The sequence below is a fragment of the Kogia breviceps genome, chromosome X (assembly GCF_026419965.1).
Source record: "Kogia breviceps isolate mKogBre1 chromosome X, mKogBre1 haplotype 1, whole genome shotgun sequence".
In the NCBI taxonomy this organism is placed as follows: domain Eukaryota; kingdom Metazoa; phylum Chordata; class Mammalia; order Artiodactyla; family Physeteridae; genus Kogia; species Kogia breviceps.
The window spans coordinates 796,982-821,406 of NC_081330.1; the positions used below are offsets into that span (position 1 = coordinate 796,982).

General features: G+C 48.9%; 2 protein-coding genes and 2 non-coding genes across 4 annotated transcripts in view; 1 reads left to right on the forward strand and 3 right to left on the reverse strand.

Annotated features, from left to right (window-relative positions):
• Positions 1 to 1,075: 1,075 nt before the first annotated feature.
• On the reverse strand, positions 1,076 to 11,726 carry DKC1 (dyskerin pseudouridine synthase 1). Its single transcript, XM_059049853.2, has 15 exons — positions 11,595 to 11,726; positions 10,872 to 10,939; positions 10,335 to 10,421; positions 9,051 to 9,142; positions 8,663 to 8,847; positions 8,001 to 8,065; positions 7,566 to 7,692; positions 7,207 to 7,337; positions 6,650 to 6,793; positions 5,039 to 5,159; positions 4,118 to 4,236; positions 3,389 to 3,492; positions 2,963 to 3,026; positions 2,182 to 2,310; positions 1,076 to 1,844 (listed from the first exon to the last, which is right to left on the reverse strand). Exons 1-15 carry the CDS (start codon positions 11,608 to 11,610, stop codon positions 1,779 to 1,781), a joined length of 1,518 nt encoding a protein of 505 aa, XP_058905836.1. The 5' UTR covers positions 11,611 to 11,726; the 3' UTR covers positions 1,076 to 1,778.
• On the reverse strand, positions 3,062 to 3,190 carry LOC131749070 (small nucleolar RNA SNORA56). Its single transcript, XR_009333183.1, has one exon. It is a non-coding gene; the product is annotated as a small nucleolar RNA SNORA56 (small nucleolar RNA).
• LOC131749068 (small nucleolar RNA SNORA36 family) lies at positions 6,973 to 7,108 on the reverse strand. Its single transcript, XR_009333181.1, has one exon. It is a non-coding gene; the product is annotated as a small nucleolar RNA SNORA36 family (small nucleolar RNA).
• Positions 11,727 to 19,987: 8,261 nt separating the features above from the next.
• GAB3 (GRB2 associated binding protein 3) overlaps positions 19,988 to 24,425 on the forward strand; it is a 62,889-nt gene continuing 58,451 nt past the window's right edge. The window contains exon 1 of the mRNA XM_059051181.2: positions 19,988 to 20,076. Coding sequence (XP_058907164.1) covers positions 20,005 to 20,076 — 72 coding nt within the window. The 5' untranslated portion in view covers positions 19,988 to 20,004. The remainder of the gene's footprint in view (positions 20,077 to 24,425) is intronic.

Below are 24,425 nucleotides of genomic sequence, written 5' to 3' on the forward strand. Positions count from 1 at the left end.
GCTAAAAGCCCACGTGCACGTGGCTGGTGCCCGTGCGCTGGGCCGGGCGTGTGCGTGTGAACACATACGTGTGTGTAACATATAAAAACACTTCGGGAGCAGAGGTGTAAGGGGACCATCCAGTTTTCTGCTCCAGTGGGGAGAGCGCTCCGGAGCCCTTTGCTTCCACTTGCACTGGTCTTGGTTTCGACACGCCTCCCAGATCTGTCTTTCCTCCTAATAACCACCCCTCCCTTTTAGCTTTTCTCTTCTGTTCTCAACGTGGTTTCCAGAGCACCCAGACTCGCTGCCCAGATTTAAACTAATGCATCCAGAACGAAATACGCTGCGCCCTCGTTCACACAGCTGAGAGTCACACTAGCCCCCAAGAACCAAGAGGCAGCTGTGCCCTCAAAAGTCACACCGCAGCTCTCCCGAAACTAGCGCCCGCGTAGACAAGCGCCCCAAAGCATCTCACCCCACACGGGACCCCACCGCGGACACACACTGAACTTGCCGGAGGCGTACGTCCTGGCACCTCAGGGTCCCGGGCAGCAGAGCCGCGACAAGCCAGCAGCACGGCACTTCCCCACAGACCGCTCTAGACCTCTCACCGAGGCCTTCAGACTCCTGAACATCCTCCCCGTCACCGCGCCCTCTCTTGTCACTCACCCAGCCTCCAGCATAAGCAAAAGCTTCGGTGGCTCCCGTCGTCAAGTTTGTGCCCAGACGTGTCGGCAGATACTTAAGGGCTGTCGAGAAACACAGGCACTGGCGGCACCTTCCCTGCACACCCACCACGTAACACTGAGAACCTTTCTCCTCTCAGGTAGTTTGGAAATCACTTCATTTGTGATGAGTCCCCCCTTATCTCCTCAGTGTCTTGATGAAGACGCCAGAGTATCTGATCTCATGCCACATGACAGGCCCAAAGGGAAATGTTACAAGACACAGAGCCAGAGAAAGAAAAGTAACCAAACATAAAGAAAAAGCATCAAATTTCAACTAGGACACAAAGGTCCCTACATTTTTAATCAAAATATATTTTCTGTCCTCCTAGTTTGAGATCAACAATTAGAAAATCCAACAGGAATACTTTAAAAATTTCATAAGTAAATTTTAATAAGTAAAAATTACAACCTTCTCCCAGCAATGAAACTAACTGAGGATTAAAACAAAGAATGGAGATAGTTTCGGGGGGGATTCTCTCACAAAGAGCCAAATGGGTTTAGGTGCCTGAAGTGGTGCCTATGTACACAAGCAGTGAAGAAGTGACTGGAACTAACTCACAAGACGCAACGACAGAGCCCTGGGCCAGGTCTCCATGCAGAAGGGAAATACGGGGCGACAGAGGACACTGACACTAGAGTCCTCCCAGGACACTGGAAAAAAGATCACCCCTCAATAACGTGGTTCAGTTATATATGTTTTTTACTTGCCTATGCCATTCTGCCGAGCAGGCTTTTACTTTTGATACACTTTTTTGATGGGGGAGGAAACAGCTGCGGATGCTCACTGGGCGGTGCTGGGTCTGAAGGGGAGACACTCCAACTCTCTTGGGCAGAGAAGCGGGTGGCGCCGAACCCGCCCCCTTCACCGGTGTCCTTAAAACAGGACAAGATGGGATGACCGCGCCAGGGGATGTCAGCAAGGTCGCAGCAGCTGCTCCGACGTGCTGGACTCTCCGCCCTTTCCGGGATCTCAGGTTCATTCCCTCAAGAACAAACGTAGTTATGTTATTTCTCAATAAGGCTTTAATTCCTCCTCCCACCTGGACACAGTGCTTCAAGTGGCGTCCACTACACAGAAAAGGTTTCCATTTTTATTTTCTTCTTCTTCTTCTTCTTCTTGGTGGTGTCACTGTCCTGGGGGGAAGAGAAAACAAGCGCCTGTTAAGCACCGCCACTCTCCCCAAAGGAAATCAGGGAAGTTCCACACAGTCAACTAGGCCTTTTCAGGACCCACAAGGGTTTGCTGCGATACGCGTTTTCCACGGACGGCCCCAGCATTCAGCTCCCCCAGCTACGCACCCCCCCCACCCACCAGCAACACAACCCTAACTCTGAGGCATTACTATAAAAAGCCGGGCCCGTCTGTCCTTTCCACAGGGCAGTTCCCCGAGTAACCAAGCCGCCACCAGCGGGCAGTTCCTTCCCCTCAGGGACAAAGCGAGCCCCCGGGCCTGGGCGTGTTGGTACACACCCCATCTCCCGGCTGCTCCACACTCTCCAGAGCGGCTTTGGCCTTCTTGTCTTTTTTCTTCTTCTTTTCCTTCTTGACCAACTGGGGAGCCACTGGAGAGGTTTCATCACTTTCACTCTCTCGCTTCCGCTAAGGTGGAGACAATTGATCAAATGTTAAGATCTTGGGCAAATATGGATGAGAAAGTTTCAATAAGTGAAAAGGGGTAGAGCCAGCAGAGAGGATGCTGATTGGATCCAACAGGAAGTTTTCAAAGACCAGGAAGCCAGGGGCACAGCAGGAGCGCCAGGGCAGCAACACGGGGCCCCGGGGCCCGGGGCCGGGGCCGGGCTGGAAAGGCCACACCCTCACTGAAGCCAAAGGCAGGGCCGCACGAGTCCTCAGAGAAGAAAGGCAGCGCGGAATCCCCGCCCACGGGCCCCAAGCAGGGCACCCCGTGCCACCCGAGGTACAGACAAGCCATCGTGCAGTCTAACACCAGCAGCCGCCAGCCCCCGAGCCGAGCAGCCACAGCGTGCTTCCCGCGGGTGGCCCCAACACTGAGCGGGTGCCGCCCGGCCCCGAGCGTCACAGCCTCTATTTCAACACACCCGTGCCACCCCTTGACCCAACTCTGTTCCGGGGTCGTGGCCTCAGCTGAGCCCACACCCCTGCCAGGAGAAACGACAGGGAACATGAACTGGAGCCCGCAGAGCCCGAGGGGGGCAGGAGGGCCCACCCCGCTGAGCCGGCACGTGTGGCTGGACGGCACGTGGCGAAGCCCTCAGAGCACGCCACTCACCTTCGGGGCTTTGACTGCTTCGGCAACTACCTGGGGGGCTTTGGCATCTTTCCTGGCAGAATCGCTGAAAAGAGGAGCCACAGGTGAGAACCGTTCCCAGCACATCTGGCAGGACTAAGGCCACCATCAGCATCCTGACACTGGACAGAATAACTCACCACTTGCTGTCGCAGACTGACTCCCGCTGGAGTGCCACGAGCCAGACTAGAAAGGGTTAACGGTCTGTCGTGCTGCCCAATGCCCTAACCGGCCACTCCAAACGCCCCAAGGCCAGTCCCCTCGGTCCTACACGTCTCCCCCAAACTAAATCCACCCCCTTCCCACGTCCGGGCTCCCCGCCTTGCCCTCCTCCCCTGCGTCGCTATAGCACCGCAGCCAGCATGCCCTCGTGCCCACTCACACGGCTGGGTAACGTCCCAGCCTCACCTGTAGTCCACGTACGCCTGTGTCCAGGCGGCAGGCGTGCTGTCCGTGGGCTTGCCGTGCTTGTCCAAAAGGCCCTGCTGGATCATCAGCCTCTTCTGACTCGCCTGGTGGACCGTCAGGGTTTCAACGTCAGAACAGTGTCAACACATAAAGCAGGTACCATGACCACACACACACAGCAAATAAAGTGCCCCCCCTTGGGTGTTCTCAGCAGAGCGCTCCAAACTCACCCTCCCTCTAATGGGAGCAAACAGGGGACTTACCAAAGGTTGCAAACCTTTTTGTACCAGTGGGAGCCTCTGCAGCCTCATTTTGACCACAGGGCCTTTGCACATGCCATTCCAGCGGCCCTGGACTCTTCCCTCCCCCCTTCACCTCAACATCGAACACTATGTACCTCACGCTGGCGTGGGTCAAGATCCCTCACCCCGACTCCCCAACCAGGCCAAAGCCTTCATCGTGGACTCTTGAGGTGCTAGGCACCTCTCCACACCCCTTCGTAAGACCCTCACCACGCCACTGTGCAATTTGAGCATTGCCCATCTACTGTCCCCCTTAGACTGAAATCGCTAAGGTCCGAGACAGGCCCGTTTCTACTTACCATTGACTCCCCAGAGCCCAGCATAAGGCAAGGACGTGGCAGTGGACACACACTGGGAGCTGCCTGAGTGAGTATTCCACAAGGCAAAACAGAATAAGGCAGCAGGGCACACGCCCTGTACCACTTACTTTTGGACCTAAACCCCACTTCCGAGGGTAAGTGTCTCTCTCCATGATCACTCTCTTGATCTTGGCTACGATACCATGGTCACAGGTGGAGATCACTGCCGTGGTCATTAATGCAATAGCTGCAGGCATTGGAAAGAGATAAAAGAAGGATTTGAAGGGAAAAGACTTGATAATCAATGAGCCTGAATGCCACTGTTTTATACAACTTTTAAAAGCCTATTTAAAACTCTAAGCTCTCCTGCCTTGACGTTTCCTTTGCTGAGGGTTGCATATGGAGAAAATCCACCATTACGGCAATAAAGCCTGTGAAATCACGTTACTTATCGAATTCAAAAAATACTGACACTAATCACACTCATAAAAATCAATGCTTCCTAGGTCCTCAGAAGGGACCTCTCAGTAAGTCAATCAGAGCTTTAACCTGTGTAATTTGCACAAGCACTAAAGCATGTCATCAGGATTCCTTTTCAGCTGTGAGCAGGCAGCCAGAGGTGAAGGGCCACCTCAATAAGGAAAGGAACCCCAAAGGCATGTGTGTCGTGCCTGGAGCACAGGGCACACGCAGAGACAGTCCGACAGCAGCTGAACTTTCACAAGGTGGTGCTGCAAGCAGACAGAGTGGACTGAAGGCTCTTTAGTTACCACAGCTATTCGCCGCCCCCTTCACTGATGATCTCCTCTCTTTTCACTGGAGAGCCCAAGAGAGCCAAACCGCTGACACACAGCTCCTAACAGAAGCCAGTGGGACAGGAGGAAACCCCACTTACCTCCTTGCTGCCCATGCCTGTCTGACATGCCACCCCAACAGAACCCAAGTAACACAGGGATCAGATCAACGCAAGGGGCCAGGCCTTGGGGAGCCCCTCTTGGCGAGCCTGGCTGTGATGGCGCAGGAGGGACGAGGGCACCTTCACCTCTTACCCATGCAGATGGCCTCCCCTTTGGTGGTGATGACCACAATCTCCTGATTGACTTCGATGCCGTCCTCGTATCGGAGGACACCCGGGAGCATGATCTTCGCCCCGTAGCAGATTGCGTTCACCTGCAGGGACGGTGTCCCTGGTGAGCGCCCCGGCCGCGGGCAGCCACCACCCTCCACCCCCCCCCAGCCGTGACAGAGGACGAACGACACCCACAGCCACGGGCTGCAATCTAGTTTACGAAGGGACTCAGGGTCACGGCAACCACCCACCACGGGCCCGGCGCTTCACGCGCGTCGGCTCAGAAAGGTCAGTGGGGACCGTGAATAGCTACTCCTACCCGCGGCACTGAGAGCTGCCTGCATATTCAACCAAAACCCAGCTCGTAAATTGCTCTTCCCTAGTCCTCTAATCATTAAGGGAAAGAGCCCGGACAGAGCTGGGAGGTGTATCAGATTTACTGGGAAAACTGGATAATAACAGGTTCCCAAAGTTAACTCACAAGCAAGCCGGCCAAGGCCAACCCTCCCCGAGTTCAACAGCCCTCCACGCGCCCAACCCGCCTTCTGCTACCTTCTCTTCACTCACCATATTCCATCCTCCCTTGAAGTTCACCCAGAAGCGACCAGTTTGACCCCAGCACAACGGGGGATCACATTTATGTTGGTCTGTTTTATGTGATTAAGTTTTTTCAGTCGCCATAGAGGCACGTTTTGGTATGCCTCATTAGTTTTTCTGTCTCTTATTACAAACTATAACATCCTATATAATTTAAGACCTGAATATGAATGAGCAAGCTCAAATTATTAAATATATACAAAAATTTATATCTTTAAAAGTTAGAAAAATTTTTTAGTGCTACTTGTTTAACAATAATTGATTATACACTAGGCCACAAAGCATCTTAACTTATAGCAGACCGCATTCTCTGACCATAATACCATTAAAAATAAGGCTATTTACAATTCTGAACTACTCAACCTTAAATGACTACTAAAGCGAAAACCCAAAGCAACACAAATAATTGCAGATTTCATCATTAAGATTACTCTCTCTGAGGTTATTTAGTAAGTATACTAAGAAAAAAAGCTTGATAATCTCTGTGATGTTCAGGGGTTTTATGGCCTCAAACTAGGATTTATTTAAACAAAACAAAGCCTTTAATGGAGAACTAACTTATCGTATCTCTTAAACTCTCTAGTCTCAACCTTTTATCCCCATCAAAACCACCTTTTCTAGCAGTAATTTAAATGAACCAAGGTGTCTTAGGCACACGCAGAACTACCACCGATCAAGTCTATTGCTTGAACCAAGTCACTTACTTTTAAAGTATTTGCCTTATTTCGAAATGGAATTAGTCCTAGCGTTAAACTTCTACTTGAATTTATATTTGTTTTTGATTTAATAAAAAGTTATTCATAAATGCTTCCATTAACAAAAAAACAAATAAATGAATCCAGTGTCCAATCTACGAAACCAGAAAATAAACCAAAGGAAAATAATAGTTCCAAGTTCACAAAGCCCTATTTCAAATCTCTAAGTAGAATGCAGTGTTCAGGACACGGAGCGTATCTCATCTCTCGCGGTCACAGTCTGTCCTAAGGGAACTTACCGCGCTGTCTTTCATGACCAGCCGTTTATGGCAGGTCAGCAGCTTTTCCAAAGGGTAGACAACTCGCCGCAGGTAGCTCTCGTCCTTGTGGTTGTCATACAGCCACTGGGCGTCCATCACATCGTGCATCGTCACCATGTGGTCCTGGAGAGCAGCCGCATGTGAAAATTACCCGAGTGCCATTGTGTCCCCAACAGGCAAACGGCCCTCACACTCGCAAACACGGAATGAATTTAGTCCCGTTGGCTAGTCCAAGCTCATTAGTCTTTGGTCTCCTCGCGGTCAACTCTTTACCCGTTGGTCTATTAAATCTAAGCAGGCATAGCTGTAGGCTAGGAGGTAAATGAATAGAGTAATGCTTCCCATCCAATGCCCCCCCCGCCAGCCTGTATTTCAATGTCCCAAAGTTTAATTAACAGAACAGGGAAACTGCCCTGAACCGAACTCAACACTTTGGAAACTTCCTTTTCTTGCGTGTGAAGCAGGTGGAGTCCCACCGAGGGCTGAAGACCTAGGTACCAGCCGGCTCTGAAGCTCTTAGCCCCGCGATGACGTACCTTTTCACTCATGACTCCGGAACGAACCCGCCGGAGTTCCTGCATCTGACCACCAACTCCCAATAACAAACCAAGGTGTACACACAGCGTCCGAATGTAAGTGCCGGCCTCACAACTCACCCAGAAGATTCCTAAGACACATGCAAACGTAGCACATATTTTCCCAAGTAAACACATCACTGGTTGAAAAACCCAGAGTTATTCTCTATCTGCACCAGCAAAACTAGAGACAACAGACACAGGCCACGACTACACCACATACTAAAGGCACCTACTTTTAAGAGACTAATTCTCAAGAATTCATTCCTACGCACATGTGCTCTACGTCGGCCCAGTGCCTCACAGGCCTAAGGACCCACCTAATCTCCTTTCAGGATCATACTCGATCATCTTGCTCTCGTAGATGGTCCGCACTCGGAGCTGCCTCTTTACGGCAGCGATGAGCGGGGGTCGCTGGAATAAGGCACCTGTCAAGGTCTCTAGGGCCTGAGAATAAAGCACAAAGCAAAACAAAGATTCGCTGCACGGACTCTCAAAGAAGATCAAAGGGCAGGTCTGGGGAGTTTCAAGGGCACATTTGAAACACAAAATGTCTCTTTCAATCATTTAGGATCTAAAAGGGCCTTTCAATTTTTGATTCTCTCTTCAACTACACAGAGATGGCTCAGTGCTGAGCAGAAACCTCTCCTCAGAGGGGACATGACCAGGTTGGCCACGGCAGCCCACTGAAAAGGGCAAGGGCCTCAGAGACCCCAGTTGCTAACAGGCGCCTCCCCTACCATTTGCAGACTTACCCTAGAAAGCTGAGTCCCCCCTTCGATAGCATTGTGCAGCCGGACAATTCCCACATACTCTTTGCCTGTAAAATGACAAAAGAGTAGTCAGGTGTGGCCACTGAGTTTTCTGTATTTTCTATACGCATATATCACTCCCATTTTGTACAGCCAGAAAAAGCAGGCAATTTGACCTCCTGTTTCTGTAAAATTTGCATTACGACAGCTTTCGTGGTGCAGAGGTGGGAAAGGAATGAGGACGCTATCTCATCGAGAGCTCAACTTTCAATGTGCTGACACGGACAGCCGGGGCGCCCATGGAGAACCTGCCTAGAGATCCCCTTAGAAGGTCAAGGAGAATTCTCCCCAATGCCAATGAAGGAGAGGCACTTCAGGAAGCAGCAGCAGGGCGCTTAGAGGAGCGCGGAGTGACAGGCCTGGAGCTGGGCTCAACGTGTGCACAAAGAGCACCTAGAACTCCAAACAAGGCAGCCCCACCAGGGTCTGGCCGAGGACAGAAGGCACATACACACCAAGAATATCCCTTGCTTGTTTTCTGGGTTTGTTTTCTGATTTTACTAATGAAGAAATCATTTCCGAGAGCCAACATGTAGAAGGGAAAGGAAACACAGAAAGCCTTCCAATCTCAAAGTAGCCCCGCCTTCCCTCCCTCTCCCACGTACCTGCGCTCTGCTGAGATTTCACCAAGCGGGTGGCTCGTTCAATGCACACTATTAAACAACCAGTCACCTTGGGATCCAGGGTACCACTGTGTCCTGTCTTCTCTACCCGGAGTATTCGCCGGATCCAGGCTACCACCTCATGGGAAGAGGGGTTGGAAGGCTTGTCAAGATTAATGAAACCTGTCCTAGAATGGGAAAGAAATCACTGTGTCATCGGCTCTGGTCCTCTAATGAAAAGTAAATCTGAAGAGTAAAAAAGAAAAGTTTACCATGGGTACAGGATATCATATTTCGGGCAATGCCACCACTACCTCCAGGAATAACTGACGTGAAAGGGTCATTTTGAAAAGAACAGAAGTTTGAACAGTGCCGTTCCCAACACACTTACCTGATATAGTCCCCAATTTCCCTCTTCAGAGGATTTGAACCACAAGGAAGAGGCGTATAATGTGTTGTCCTTACATTTAGCTTATCAAAATTCTAGAAAGCAATGATACAACACAAAACAAACAATAAATCATTAACATGCGGAAAACAAGAGTCAGGACCGCCAAGAACCATGATATGGTGACACTTCAGGTGCTTGTTTTAGATCTTGCTCCTATATTTGCATTATGTGCTGTGACAGACTGCTAAGCCTCCCCACATGCTGGAAAAATTACCTATGTGAGTAAGAATAAGACAAATTTGATCCCTCCTCCAGAAAGACCTCTTGGGGTACTGCAGAACAAACTGGGCTTCACTGTGCAGGCTTATGAGTAAAATATGGACTAGCTTTGATTTTCTCAGGAACCAAAGGTAGCCAAATGGCCACCTCACACCTGACCAGCCTGCGCCTGCCCCAGACGCTCCTACCCCACTTTCCTCATGTCTGCCCCTTCTCACTCTCCTTTCCAGGGCTCCACCACCAGCCTGAAAGAGCTCCCGTCAATGGAAGCCCATTAGCTTCGCCTTGGTACTTTCCACAAGCAGCACTGATTTTTTTAACTGTATCTCCCACCCCTAGATTTTAAGTTCCATGACGGCAGGGACATTGCAACCTGGTTTGCCAGCGGGTAAAGAGAACCCGACGCTGTCTAAATGGCAGACGCATCTGGCCAAGCAGAAACTCAACTGTATTGAATTCTATATGCAAATCTCTCTTTTACCTCACATTCAGTGATTTATTCAAACAGTTTTGTCAAGGAGTCTTTCAATAAATTTACCTCCGAATCTCGTAGCTGGCGCCCACTATGTCATCTGTGAAACTTGTAATTCAACTCATTACCGAAGTACCCTAGTTAAAACCCAACACGACAGCCAGTAACTTCTGAGAGCAAGTTAACATGCCAGGCACTGGCCTATGCTCTCAAGCATCTTCTACTCCACAAACCAGTACAAGTCTGTAAGGTTAGGCTAAGTACAGAAGTTGAGAACTAACTGTTTATAAAACGGGATAGCAGTATGCCATTGTTGTGAAATTTACCTGTATTCTACAAGTGTTGGGTACATTGGAAACGAAGGGGAAAAAAACCCCGAACAAACCCTGGTTCTTCATCTCAGACACCTTGACGAACAGTGATTTAGGCGGCCTCATCTAGCATTTCCTAAGTCCAGGATGCACTCTCGATCAACTGTTTAATACCCCAAAACAATGTAAAAGCCCCGCGTTGACCTGATGCGAAACACACACCTTTAGCAACAGGGGCCACTGAGATGTGTCCAGCTGAGCCACTTTGGATTCAGGTTTGATGAGAAATTCTTCAGCATGTTGTATTTCCTTCCACAGGACAGAAACACAGCCTGTTAGACTTCCCACCTGACTTTGAACAGTTCCACTACTAACTACCACAGAAGTCTACGCCTTTGAAACAAAAAACAAGGTAGTCTATGCCTTTTCCCTGGGACCTCCAAAGGAAAAAGAACAAAGAACTGAGAAGCGTAAGTGAAGTGCCACCAAGACAGGCACAGCAATTTTAAGAGAAAGAGGGATAGTGGGTCTGATAAGAGAGAGAATTTCAGGGGGAGCAGTTGGTGTGGCCAGCAACGTTTAGCGGGGTGTGCCTGACAGCAAAGACCTAGGCTGGCGGGCGTTGTGCACTTTCTACGCAACGACCACTCAATTACAGCCCATTCCTCCAAAGCCTTGAAAAACAGTTCTCTTCTGTAATCTGTCATCTAAGAAACCTTTCTTTTCAGTCAAAGCAAAGTACAACACATTCGTACTCACTGCTACATCTTCTTCTGGTAAGGATTTCCGCTCCTTTTTCTTCTTATGTTTCTTCGGTAAAATAAATACTTAAAAAAAACCACACACACATTAAGAATTAGGAGTTTTCCCCGAAAATAAAGACAGTGAAGTTGAAAACAAGGGTAGAGAGAAAACGGATGCTTGTCTAGGATCACAGGGGAAGCCGCCGCGTGTCAGGCCGAGTGCGCGGGCTGCACGGCGGGATCCCGACAACAGCCGCACGTGTCGCCCTCCATCCCGGTTCACCACGTGGCCGCGCGGGGCTGAAACGCCCACGGCGCTCTGGCCGCGGGCCCGTAAGTTCCGTAAGCGACCTCCCGACGGTCCCCGAGGGCTGGTGGCCCCTAGAACTTTTTTCGACTTAGCGCTCCGCGCACGCCCGAGCCCCTCGGCCCCTTTGCTTCCCGTCATCGCTGACCGCGGCGTCCGAGCTGGCGGCGGCGGCCCGGGCCCTGAGGGGACTGTACCGTCGGCGGGAGGCCCGGGCTGGTGGCGTCACGTCACCGCGGGGGCCTCTCGCTCTCTCGCCCTCACCCGTGGAGCCAAGGCCAACCGACAAGGTCGGCAGGAGGCCCGGCAGCTGGAGCTAGCGGAAAGCTCAGGCCTCGACGTTGTCCCCCCCACCCCCGGCTCCCCCAGCCGGAGGACCTGGCCCCGGCCCGCGGCAACCCGCCCGGCCACCCGCGAAAGAATCACCCGCACCTTCTGCGTCCGCCATGTTGCCCCGCTGAGCGTGCGAGCCGCGTGAGCCAGCGCCGAGGAAGCTACCGCGGACTCCCGCCGCCGTCAGGCCGCGCCGCTAGGGCCCGCCCACCTGTGCGCCGCCCCGTGCGTGTCGTGCAGTGGGGCGGGGCGAGGCGGGGCCGGGCTCGCGGGGCAGAGCCCCAAGCGCGCGCGGGACGGCTGCACACTCTCATTGGCGGACGCGGCCCGGGGCGCTGGCGCGTCCGCGCGTGCGCCTTGGGCCTCTCCCCGCCTTCGGCGGCGAGGTCTAGGAGCGCCTGCGCAGCTCGCCGGGGCGGTTCATAGCCTGTGGGCGTGGCCCGGCCGCGGTTTACCTTCGCTGAGGTTTTACCCGGACGGGGGCACATGGGCATCCGCCTGAGCGCTCCTTGCTTCCTCGCCGACCCTTGAAGGTGGCTGTCGGATCAGTCCCGATGGCAAAACGAAGACGTTGAGGCACATAGAGCTCGCACGTCCTTTGCCGCTTGTAATTCCCATCCAGATAGAGCGGCACTGGCGATAGAAACCAGAGTGCGAGCCACTTGTGGACTTTTAAATTCTCCAGCAGCCACTTGGGGAAAAAAAATACAACGTTAAAAGTTAAATCGATTTTAATAACAAACTTTATTTAACGCAGCGATCCACAGTTTTATCACTTCAACATATAAGCAATACACAGCATTGTGAATGGCATATTTTATGCTCTTTTTGTGTTTTTTTTCTGTACCAAGTCTTTCCGGTGTGCGCTTTACGGTTACAGCACAGCTCGATTTCAGCTCCACGACGGGGCTCCATGTGAACTGCTCGACAGTCAAAGCGGCCTCGTGGCTGCGGTGCTGAATGGCCAAGCAAGTAGCGGCTCCAGGTTCAAGCCCTCTTCCCTCCTGTAGTAATAATAATAATAATGCTCTAACTTGATTTTTTATACATAGCCAAAGTCCTCAATAGCAACCAATCCACGAGCAGTTAATTACACTCCCCATAATTTTATAATGCTCCGTTGGTATATATTTGGCTAAATTTCAGGTACTCACCAATTGTTCTCCAACACTCCTCATCTGATCTGTTAGCAAATCCTCTCGGCTTTGCTTTCAAAAGATCCAGAATCTGGTAGTTTTTCACCACCCTCAATACTGTCACTGGAGTCCGTGTCATCACCATGGCTCTCCTACATTTTTCCACTCGCCTCCTGCACTTCCCCCGTCCTTCTGTTTTTTCCAACTATATTGTCTTCTCAACACGGCCCCTGGAAACAGCCATTAAATTGTGAGTCAGGGGCTTCCCTGGTGGCGCAGTGGTTGAGAATCCGCCTGCCGATGCAGGAGACACGGGTTCGTGCCCTGGTCCGGGAAGATCCCACATGCCGCGGAGCAACTAAGCCCGTGAGCCGTGGCCGCTAGGCCTGTGCGTCCGGAGCCTGTGCTCCGCAACGGGAGAGGCCACAACAGTGAGAGGCCCGCATACCGCAAAAAAAAAAAAAAAAAAAAAGAAAGAAATTGTGAGTCAGGCCATGTCCCTCCTCTGCTCAAAGCCCTTCAATGGCTTCCCATCTATAGTGGGATGAAGACTGGCCCCCCACTTCGGACCTAACCCCTGGACCCTATGAAAACGAACTTACTTGAGAAAAGGGTCTTTGTAGAGGTACTGAAGTTAAGGATCTACAGACGAGGTCATCCTGGATGACTCAGGTGGGCCCCAAATCCAACGACAAGTATCCTTAGAAGAAGGACACAGAAGAGGATAAGACCATGTAAAGATGGCGGCAGAGACTGCAGTGATTTTAGACTTTCAGCCTCTAGATCTGTGAGAGAATAAATGCCTGTTATTTAAAGCTGCCCAGTACAAATGAACCTATTTACAAAAGAGAAATAGAGAGTCACAGATGTAGAAAACAAACTTATAGTTAAGGAGAGGGGGACAGGAGGAGGGATAAATTGGGAGACCGGGCTTGACGTATACACACTACCGTATATAAAATAGATAACTAATAAGAAGCTACTGTATAGCACAGGGAACTCTACTCACTACTCTGTAATGACCTATATGGGAATAGAACCTAAAAAAGAGTGGATACATGTATTTGTAGAACAGACTCACTTTGCTGTACAGCAGAAACTAACACAACATAGTAAATCAACTACACTCCAAGAAAAATTAATTATAAAAAATAAATGAAGTTTAAAAAAGTAAAGCCACCCAGTTTGGAGTAATTTGTTACGGCAACCTGAGCAAACTAATAAACCATCTCACTAAGAGTAAAAGCTGAGGTGCTGATGACGGCGGTCAGTGTCTGCCACCACTGGCCACACTGACTCTGGCTGGGAAGACGCCTCCACAGGCAGACACCCTCCTCTTCAGGCTTTTGCACCTGCTCTTCCTTCTGCCTTCAATGGGCCTTGTTTCTTGTATGTCTCTTCACTAGAATGGTAGCCTTATGAAGCCAGGAAAGTCTGGTCTATTTTTTTCCACTGCTATATACAGTAAGTACCCTACATACAAACCTTCAAGTTGCGTTGCGAAAGGAGGTAGGAGGTGTTGCCACGGAAACAGGCTTGCACTCTCAGTGGGAAGGACGGGAACCTAGAGCAACAGCGTCTAAGTGGCGGCACTAAATCTCATAGACACAGGATGGGTGTCAACATAGACAGCAGAGCTGGCAGCTGGAACGAGAATGTTTTCTCCCCAAGGATCTTCAGGGTGATGAATCATGGAATCCTGCTGAGAGTAGACCACCACCAACAAGAACTCTAGGTCTGGTGAACAGCAGCCTGCCTTGAATCACCACGATGGAAAATCATGGCCCCTCATCTAATTCCCGGACCCAATCAATTCACAGACTCAGCCCTCAAGGGAAGGTGAGGCCAGGTACACATAACACAACTGTGTACTTTAAACCTTCCTCCAACTTTCCACTGCGGTCCACTGGTCGGAAAGGAGTCTTTAGGCTGCGGCTCTCTCCCTGTGGAGCCCCTGTGGCTCTTTCCCCAGTTCCTGATCGCATAATTGGCAGCTGGATGAATTCCCACAGAGGCTTCCTGACTAAAGGACTCAGCACAATTATGGGAAAAGGGTCCAAAGAAAGCCCCGGTCACTGTCCCTCCAATTATCAGGTGCATTACCGTAATGAAGCCCCTGGGCATAGACTTGATCATCTGATTGTCCCCAAAACCATCATACTGGTCTGCCACATTAATGACGTCACGCTGACTGGACCTAGTGCACGGGCAGTAGCAAATATTTCACCACAGAGCGAAAGATAAGCCCCATAAAAATTCAGGGGCCCAAAACTTTCATGAAGTTTCTGGGCACCAGTGGACTGAAGCATATTGGCATTGTCCCTCCAAAGAGAAAAGCAAGTTGCTGTACCTCGAACCCACTGTCACGGAGAAAGAAGTACGATGCTTGGTGGGCCCCTTTCTGGGGGTGGCATACCCCATGTGGATGCTCTTTTATACCTTTGTCAAAAACCAGCTGGGTAAATTTATGTGGGTCGATTTCTGGGTTCTCTACTCTGTTCCATTTATCTATGTGTTTATTCCTCTACCAATATCACACAATCTTGATCACTGTAGTTATATAATGAGCCTTGAAATTATGTACAGAGATTTATGTGTTGATCTTGTATCCTGCAACCCTGTAAAGCTCACTTATTAGTTATGGGAGTTTTGCATGTAGATTCCTTTGGATTTTCTATGAAGACAGTTATATCATCTGCAAATGAAGACACTTTTAATTCTTCTTCCCAATCTGTGTGCCTTTTGTTTCTTTCTTTCTTTTTCTTGTTTTTCCTTATTGCACTGGCTAGCACTTCCAACACTGCGTTAAGTAAGAGTAGTGAGAGCACATAGCCTTGCCTTGTTCCCGACCATAGGGGAAAGTGCCCAGTGTTTCACCATTTAAGTATGAAGTTAGTCATATGATGTTAGTCATATGTCTTCCATAGATGTTCTTTAACAAGTTGAGGAAACTCCCCCCTATTCCTAGTTTTATGAGAGTTTTTGTCATGAATTGATATTGGGTTTGGCAAATGTTTGTTCTGCATCAATTGATACAATCATGTGGCTTTTCCTCTTTTGCTTGTCAATATGGTGGATATCACTGATTGATTTTCATATACGGAATGAGCCTTGCATCTCTGGGATAAACCCCACCTGGTCATGGTGTATAATTCTTTTTGTTTGCAGATTTTACTTGTGAATTTTACATTATTGGCCTTTCACACACATGTATAGCTATCTCCTCATGTTTGTCCCTCATCCAGAAGTTGGAGAAGAATTTTCTTTTCAAATTTTCTTTCTTTTCACAGAGAATAAGTTAGATGCATGGCCTCTTTGCCCCGCATAACGTAATTAAAATAGAAAATCTTCCTTAATAGTGGACATTTATTTTCATAACTCCTCCTAGTTACAAGATTTACAGTACTTAAAGAACTGCCAAACTAAACCTTTTTTTTTTTTTGGTTGGGAAGCCTTGCTCTTTTTTGTTTTTTTAAAAAACGTTATTTATTCATTTATTTTATTGAAGTAGAGTTGATTTACAATAAGGTGTTAGTTTCAGATGTACAGCACAGTGATTATTATATATATATGTATATATATATAATTTTTCAGATTCTTTTCCATTATAGGTTAATACAAGATATTGAATATAGTTCCCTGTGCTATACGGTAGGTCCTTGTTGGTTATCTATTTCAAACTAAACCTATTTTATATTTCTTTAACATCTTTACTGGAGTATAATTGCTTTACAGTAGTGTGTTAATTTCTGCTTTACAACAAAGTGAATCAGTTATACATATACATATGTCCCCCTATCTCTTCCCTCTTGCGTCTCCCTCCCTCCCACCCTCCCTATCCCACCCCTCTAGGTGGTCACAAAGCACTGAGCTGATCTCCCTGTGCCATGTGGCTGCTTCCCACTAGCTATCCACCCTACGTTTGGTAGTGTATATATGTCCATGCCACTCTCTCACTTCATCCCAGCTTACCCTTCCCCCAGTCCCGTGTCCTCAAGTCCGTTCTCTACGTCTGCATCTTTATTCCTGTCCTGCCCCTAGGTTCTTCACAACCATTTTTTTTTTTTTTTTAGATTCCATATATATGTGTTAACATACGGTGTTTGTTTTTCCTAAACATATTTTAAATAAATGAGAACTGGGTAAGCCACAAAGGGAATCCAGGTTCTAAAACACCACTTGCTATTCAAATTATCTAGTCTCCCCGGGCTGGAGCGCAAACAAGCCATCCTCTGACTCTCCGTCATCATCCTGGATGAGTGGAACTTGATTTTGCTCCGACAGTCACGGTGCACACCATGCTGACTGCACCTGCTGGACAAGGGGGAGCAGAGATGCTTCATTAGGACACCTGTATGCCAGAGTGTGGGAGACAAAGCCCATGAAAACTCAGGAGACTGACCGTTAGTGATGTTTTGAGATGGTCTGGACCATACTGGATATTCAGTAAGTCGCTGCACTTCATACCACCTACCACTCAGAAAGGGGCGCCGCATTTGCTGGAGCTCTTCAGATTCTGTAGGCAACATATACGACATGAAATTGTGCCACCAGTGCTTCAGCAAGTAATCTGTAAGGTGACGTGTTTTTAGTGGAACCCCAGGCGAGGAAAGTGTCTGCGGCAGGTACTGGCCCCTCAGCGCACTGCAACATTACATGGAGCTTTGGCAAGTCCTAAAAGGAGAAACAGACCATGGATTCCTGGAGTTCTGAAGGAAATCATGCCCTCTCCTGCCGTCGTATTTTCCTTTTGATCAAACTCTGTGGCCCCTGCTGGGGGTGACACTCTTTCCCTTGACTCCCACGTGTAACCTCATAGGTCTGTTGGTCAGGGTCTGCAAAGGAAACAAATGGGAGGCTCTATGGGTTGAACTGAGGAGAATCTAATGGGAAGATTGTTTACAGAGGTTAAAGGAATGAGCAGGGGTGAGGCTCCCCTCCCAGGAACTGTCACTGGCGCTGCTAAGTACTCTTCCTGTCCACAGCAGAGACCCACACTGAGTTTCCAATAAGGTAGCCTTCCCTGGGGGACGAGCCCACCACCTTGTGGCGACTGATGAAATCAGACCACATCATCTGTGGGGAAGGGGCCACAATTTGTCCTCACTTGAATAGGTACTTACCGTGAGCCACCTTTCTGCTGGCATGGCCACCCGTAGACTTACTGTCCCGCATTCACTTTCACAATATTTCACATAACAGTGCTTCCGACCAAGGCAATCGCTATAGGACACAAGACGTGTGCTATGTGCTGACACTGAGGGATTTCGCTGAAGCCCCTGGCCTGAGAGGATCGGTGCTGGTCAGTCTAGTGAAGGCTCACTTCCTACAGTAGTTGGGTGAAAAGACACTGAAAGGGGGAGGTGAGCTGGTGGCCACTGTGTGGCGCTGTTTCTCCTTAGCCAGAACCCACGGGGGCCCACGAATCGAGAAGTGGGAAGGACTCCTCTCACCATCACACCTAATCATCCACCCCCATGGTGGAGCAGCTTGGAGCTCTGTTGGTCTCCAAGGTAGGAACGCTTCAACCAGGACCCAGATGCTGGCTCCGTCGTAGTGCAAGTTTGTGCCACTGAACCACAGGTCTACTGAGCAGGCTTGGATGGTTGACATTGATTATCAAGTTGAAACAGGGTCACTGTTATACCATGGGATTGGGAAGGACTATGTCTTAAGTCCAAGGGATCCTCTGTCACGTCCAAGCAGGACCACTAAGGCTTCAGGCTCAGTGGGAGTAAAGGTTTGGTTGACTGACCAGATAAAGAATTCTGACCAGCTGAGGCTGGAAGAGCGAAAGGACAGGGACGGTAGTGAAGAAGGAAGCTATAAAAACCAATGAAATTATGATCTCAAGATCAGTTCTAGAAAGGAGAATTGTAGTAGCTGTGCGTGCGTGTGTGCGTGTGTGTGTGTGTGTGTGTGTGGTGACCATATAAACTTTTCCCATATTCCTTCTCTCCAGATTTTATGTATGTCAGATAAAGGCTGCTAGAGGCTAGCTTTATGTTTTTCTTTAGGTTTTAGGATATTGAAGTGAGGTGGTGTCTGAACTAGAGATGGCGACAGTGATGGATGGGCCTTTCGGTGTCCTGTTTTAGGGAGTGCTTTTTAGTTTTGTAGGAGGGATAGGATAGCAGTATTATTTTGCCAGGAGTGAGTTGTTGTTGCTTTCAGCGCCCATGGACTCCCAATGCTCCAGCACTTCCATTGATTTTATAAGCACCTTCTTCCCTAAATTAAATCCCTTTTGCTTGAAACACCTAGAGCAAACTCCGTTCCCTCCACTGAACCCTGACTGATTACAGAACAACACATGAACCCTACCGTACAAGAGCCATCGCTCCGTGGAAATTTCAGATGTATGGCAGGAGGCTGAGAGGTCTTTTTGTAAGTCAAAGAAATGATGTGGCAGTTCTTTCTTGCAAGTGTCACTTCTAAGGGAGAGGCGTCACATAGAGGGAAAAGAGCACTACAGGTCAGGTGACGCCATACCTCACTCGGATTAGCACTGTGGCTGCGGCCCCGAAATTTGATATCCGTGCTTTTCTGTTTATAAAGTGTTCATAAAGCGCAGAGTGTGCCTTGAAGGGCAGCACAGACAGGCCTGGCAGCCTCTCAGCTAAGTTCCTACTTGTGCGACTTTGGAGGATGATATGGCCCTGTTTTCTCATTTTACTCACCGCACAACTGAGATCATGGTGGAGCCCACTTGGTAGTGTGTATGGACCAGGGAGCTAATGCCTGTCCACTGGTGCGCATATTCACCGGCCCTGCAGCCGCAGGTCTGCGCAAGTGTCGTGTGCGCGGCTGTTACTTACCGGCCTCAGCACGCCGCCCGCACCATCATTCTGGGATCCATGTTTTAAAGCCTTGGGGTCAAAGACACTGCAAACAGCACTTCCAGTTTTGAACCTTTTGGTTCTGGATGATTTGGATTTAGTTTTGCTGCAGAGCTCCTCACCGGATAAAGAGATCCTCGGGGGAGGGACACAGCAGAAGCAGTAATTTGCAAACCATCAAGTGGAAACGGGAAGTCAAGGGGCAGTTAGGTTTTTCTTTGTTCCTAAGCATTGACATCGCAGGTGCGGGGTTTAGATTTCGGCTCTCGTGACCCCGAGGCCCCGGGCACCAGCCCTTCAGGCGCGGCCGACCGCGGGCGGGGGCGAGGGCGGCGGGGGACCGGCTCCGGCCCGCAGGGCTTTCCTGCCCGAGGCCGGGGGTGGCGCCCGTCCCCTCCGGGCGGGGGTCGCGGGGCCGCGGGGGCGGCGCTGGGAGGGCGGGCGGGCTGGAGGCGTTGGGCCCGCCCCGCCGGCATCCCCGCCGACTTCCTCCCGCCGCGAGCGCCGGCCCAGCCGGAGGAAGCGCGCGGCACGATGAGCGCGGGCGACGCCGTGTGCACGGGCTGGCTCGTCAAGTCGCCCCCCGAGAGGAAGCTGCAGCGCTACGTGAGTAGGGGCGTCGCCGCGCGTCCTCGGGGCCCCGGGTGGCCGCGGGGTGGCCCCGGAGTGGCGCGGGAGCCCCGCGCTCAGGCTGCGGGCGAGGCCGGCGGATGGAAAGCGAGATCGCACGTCGAGCCAGAGCGCGCCGAGCCGACGGGAGGGAGGCGGGTGGGGCGAGCCCGGGCGGCCGTCTCGCTGCGGGAGCGGCCGGGGGGACCTCCCGAAAGAGCGGCCCTGTCGCCGTGCCGCGGCGGGGGAGAGGGACGGGGACCCCGGGACGCGCCGCCTGCACGGGGCGGGCGCGCAGGCTCCGCTTTCCCCCGGGGCCGCGAGCCCCGTCTTCCCGCGGAGCTGTCGTCGGACACGACCGTCCGCAGCCTTCCTCGGGGTGTCGCTTCTCAGCTTCTCCTTTCTGTGGACACCGCTCTTTTCGAGAACCTCCGGGAGCCATGGACTTTTGCTAGGATGACACAAGGGGCACTCGGGAGAGCACACCTTAAATGTACGAGCCACAGTTCGAACATTCATTATGTCCACCCGCGTCCTCGGGACCAGGTCTTTACAACGTACAGCTGCTCAGACCCCTTTCTCCATTGACCCGGGACTACACTAGTGTCCGTCTCCTGCGACTCTTTGGGAAGTTTTTTTGCCGTTTGTTCCGATGAGCAGCGTTTTAGAGGCATGTTCCACGTAGCGTGTAGATGCCATAGATGTAGACACACCTCGATTCTTCTGATTTCTACCACCGTTTACCTTCATCATTCTTTTTGAGTCCCCGAGTCTATAAACACGAGGTCCACTATTTCTCAGCCTCAAAGGCACCCAGCTGCTTCGCTAAGGGTGCATCTGCTTTGAAGACTCGCTGATACTCAGGGTGAGGGTCTGTCACAGAGCAGCACTTGCAAAGGCAGCTCGAGGTAGCTTTCCTTGTTGCCCTTTGGAATGTGACACATCTTAAATGTTTACTGCATATTGTCAGACGATGCAGGAAGGTGCTGAACCTGGAGTGCAAAGTTCGTGGCAGATGTTTTTCCAGTCCTGTTTTCTATCTTGTCCTGACCAGACTGGCTTAGGAAACTTTATTAGTACTTCATCCACCTCGGGAAGGCATGGGTGTCCATACCTGTTATTACATGTGCTTCGTTCTCTTGAGGTGCAATGGAGGTGTGGCGGGCGTGGACTTCGCACAGCTTATAGGCGTGGGGCGTGTGACGGGGTGGCGAAGGAGGAGACTTAGGACACAAGACTACCTAGATGTCATCTTACCGACACTCCAAGACATAAACCTGGGCCTCTCAGGCTATGGTTGGGGACTTTTTATAATGAGGGACATAGTCGCTTCGACAGTCGACGCTCTTTGGTTGAAAGGAGTCCCTGAAACACACCCCATAGTTTCCGCTCTTCTCTAAGTTCTGCAGGAACGCCGTATTGCCACTAGATGGCGATCATTTGTCAGTGCTCACAAGCCGCTTTTCACTCAGATCCTGTCGAGAGGGCTCATTCCGTCTTCCTTTTAATTGAGCACCAACTCTGAACCAGGCCCTATGCCATTGGCTAGAGAGGGCAAAAGAGACTTGATCCCTGTCCTCAAGAAGTCCAGAGTCTCACATGTGTTACCCAATGACATAACGAAGCTACTTAGTGGCACAACTAGGGCAATAACTTAGTTCTTTGAACTGCCAGCCAAGTAGCTCTCTGTTAATGTTTGTAAACCACAGATGGAAGCTAAGTCTGTATTTAGGTAAGTCTTTCAGTCGGAGGTAAGCTTGTGTTTCACTCTAGAATCTGTGAAAGCGAGAAAGTGAGTTTCATCACTACTCTTTAAATTTTAAATTCAACTGTAGTTAACTTACAATATTGTGTTACTTTCAGCTGTACACCTTCTGATTTTTTTTCACTATAGGTTATTACAAGATATTGAATATAGTTCCCTGTGCCATAACAGTAGGTCTTTGTTGTTTATCTATTTTATATATAGTGGTGTGTACTTACTAATCCTGAACTCTTAACTTATCCCCTCCCCTTCCCCTTTGGTAATCATAAGTTTGTTTTCTATGTCTGTGAGTCTATTTCTGTTTTGTAAGTTCATTTGTACTTTTTTAGATTCCACGTATAAGTGAAATCATATGGTATTTGTCCTTCTCTGAATTACTGCACTTAGTATGATAACCCCTGGGTCCGTCCATGTTGCTGTAAATATTTCATTCTTTTTTATGGCTGTATAATATTCTATTGTAGATTATATGTACCACATCTTCTTTATCCATTCCTCTGTCAATGGACATTTGGGTTGTTTCCATGTCCTGCCTGCTGTGAATAGTGCTGCCATGAATATTGGGGAGCATGTATCTTTTTGAATTAGACTTTTCATCTTTTCCAGATATATGCCTAGGAGTGGGATTGCTGGATCATATGGTAGCTCTATTTCTACTTTCTTAAGGAGCCTCCATACTGCTCTCCACAGTGGCTGCACCAGTCTACATTCCCACCAACAGTGTAGGAGGACTCCCTTCTCTCCACACCCTCTCCAGCATTAACTGTTTGTAGACCTTTTGCCATTCTGACAGGTGAATTCCTGCTCTTTTAAAAGATGGTTGATTCTTTTCTGTTTTTTGTTTCACAAATATACAAACTTATTCTTATAAACAGCCAGATGATCTAGGAGTAAATACAGTAAAAAGTGAAAGACCCTCTTTCATTTTCCCCACATCTGCCCTTCCTGGGCACCTCTCCTCCTCCCCTTCCACGCCCCTCCCTAGGGATGACAACTGTTAGAAGTTTGGTCAGTGTTATTCTTTAAAAATTTCGAAGAATTTTCGTTTTGCACAAATGAGATCATACTATACAAACTGTCCTGCGATTTTCTTTTTTCACAACAATCCTGGACATCTTTCCAAGTTGGTGCACATAGATTTGCTTCATTCTTTTAAACCGTTGCGGAACACGCCTGCTCATAGACATAACATATTTTAACAATTTCTCTGTTGATGAACAGTTATCTTGCTTTTTATTTTCTCAACTTTAAAGAATGCTGTAACAATTATGATAATAAAATTATAATAGTTCACATTTACTGAGTGGACTTTACTTGAATTATCTCCTTTAGTCTTCAAAACGACACTAAGATCCAGGCACTACTTTTATCTCTGCATACAAGCTCTTTGTTGGATATATAATTTTCAAATATTTTCTACCAGGCTATAGTTTGTCTTTTCTTTCTCTTTACGGTATCTTTTATAGAACAAAGATGTTAAAGTTTTGATTAAGTCCAGTTTGTCAAGTTTTCTTTTATGGATCATGTTTACTGTCAAATCTAAGAACTCTTGCTTAACCCTAGATCCGGAAGATTTCCTCCTATGTTTTTTCTCCTAAAAAATTTATGGTTTTACACTTTAGACCAATAATACATTCCAGTTAAACATTTTGTACATGGTGTAGCATTCGTGTTGTGATTCATTTTCTTGCAAACCAATTACATTTATTGAACAAACTGTCTTTATTCCATTGAATTACTTTTGCAACTTGGATGGACCTAGAGTCTGTCATACAGGGTGAAGTAAGTCAGAAAGAGAAAAACAAGTACCGTACGCTAACACATATATATGGAATCTAAGGAGAAAAAAAAAAGGTCATGAAGAACCTAGGGCTAAGATGGGAATAAAGACACAGACCTACTAGAGCATGGACTTGAGGACATGGGGACGGGGAAGGGTAAGCTGTGACAAAGTGAGAGAGTGGCATGGACACATATACACTGCCAAACGTAGAATAGAGAGCTAGTGGGAAGCAGCCACATAGTACAGGGAGGCCAGCTCCGTGCTTTGTGACCACCTAGGGGGCGGGATGGGGGCGGTGTGATAGGGAGGGAGGGAGGGAGACGCAAGAGGGAGGAGATATGGGGACATATGTATATGTATAGCTGATTCACTTTGTTGTAAAGCAGAAACTAACACACCACTGTAAAGCAATTATACTCCAATAAAGAGGTTAAAAAAATTAAAATAAATTTAAAAATCAATTGGTCATATTTATGTAAGTCTATTTCTGTGTTCTCTAGTCTGTTCCTTTTATGTCTTTGTTCATCTTTATGCTAACAACACGCTGTTTTGATAACAAGAACTTTGTAATAATTCTTGAAATCAGGCAGTTTTAGCCCTCCAACTTTGTTTTTCTTTTCAGAGTTGTTTTGGCTATTGTTGGTCGTTTGCTTTTCCATACCAGTTTTAGAATTTGTTTGTCAGTTGATTTTTGTTTATTAACCTTGTATCCTGCAACCTTGCTAATAAACTCACTTATTTATAGTTTGAACTTTCAATACTGTCTGTTGTATAAAAATGATAAGAACAGACATCCTT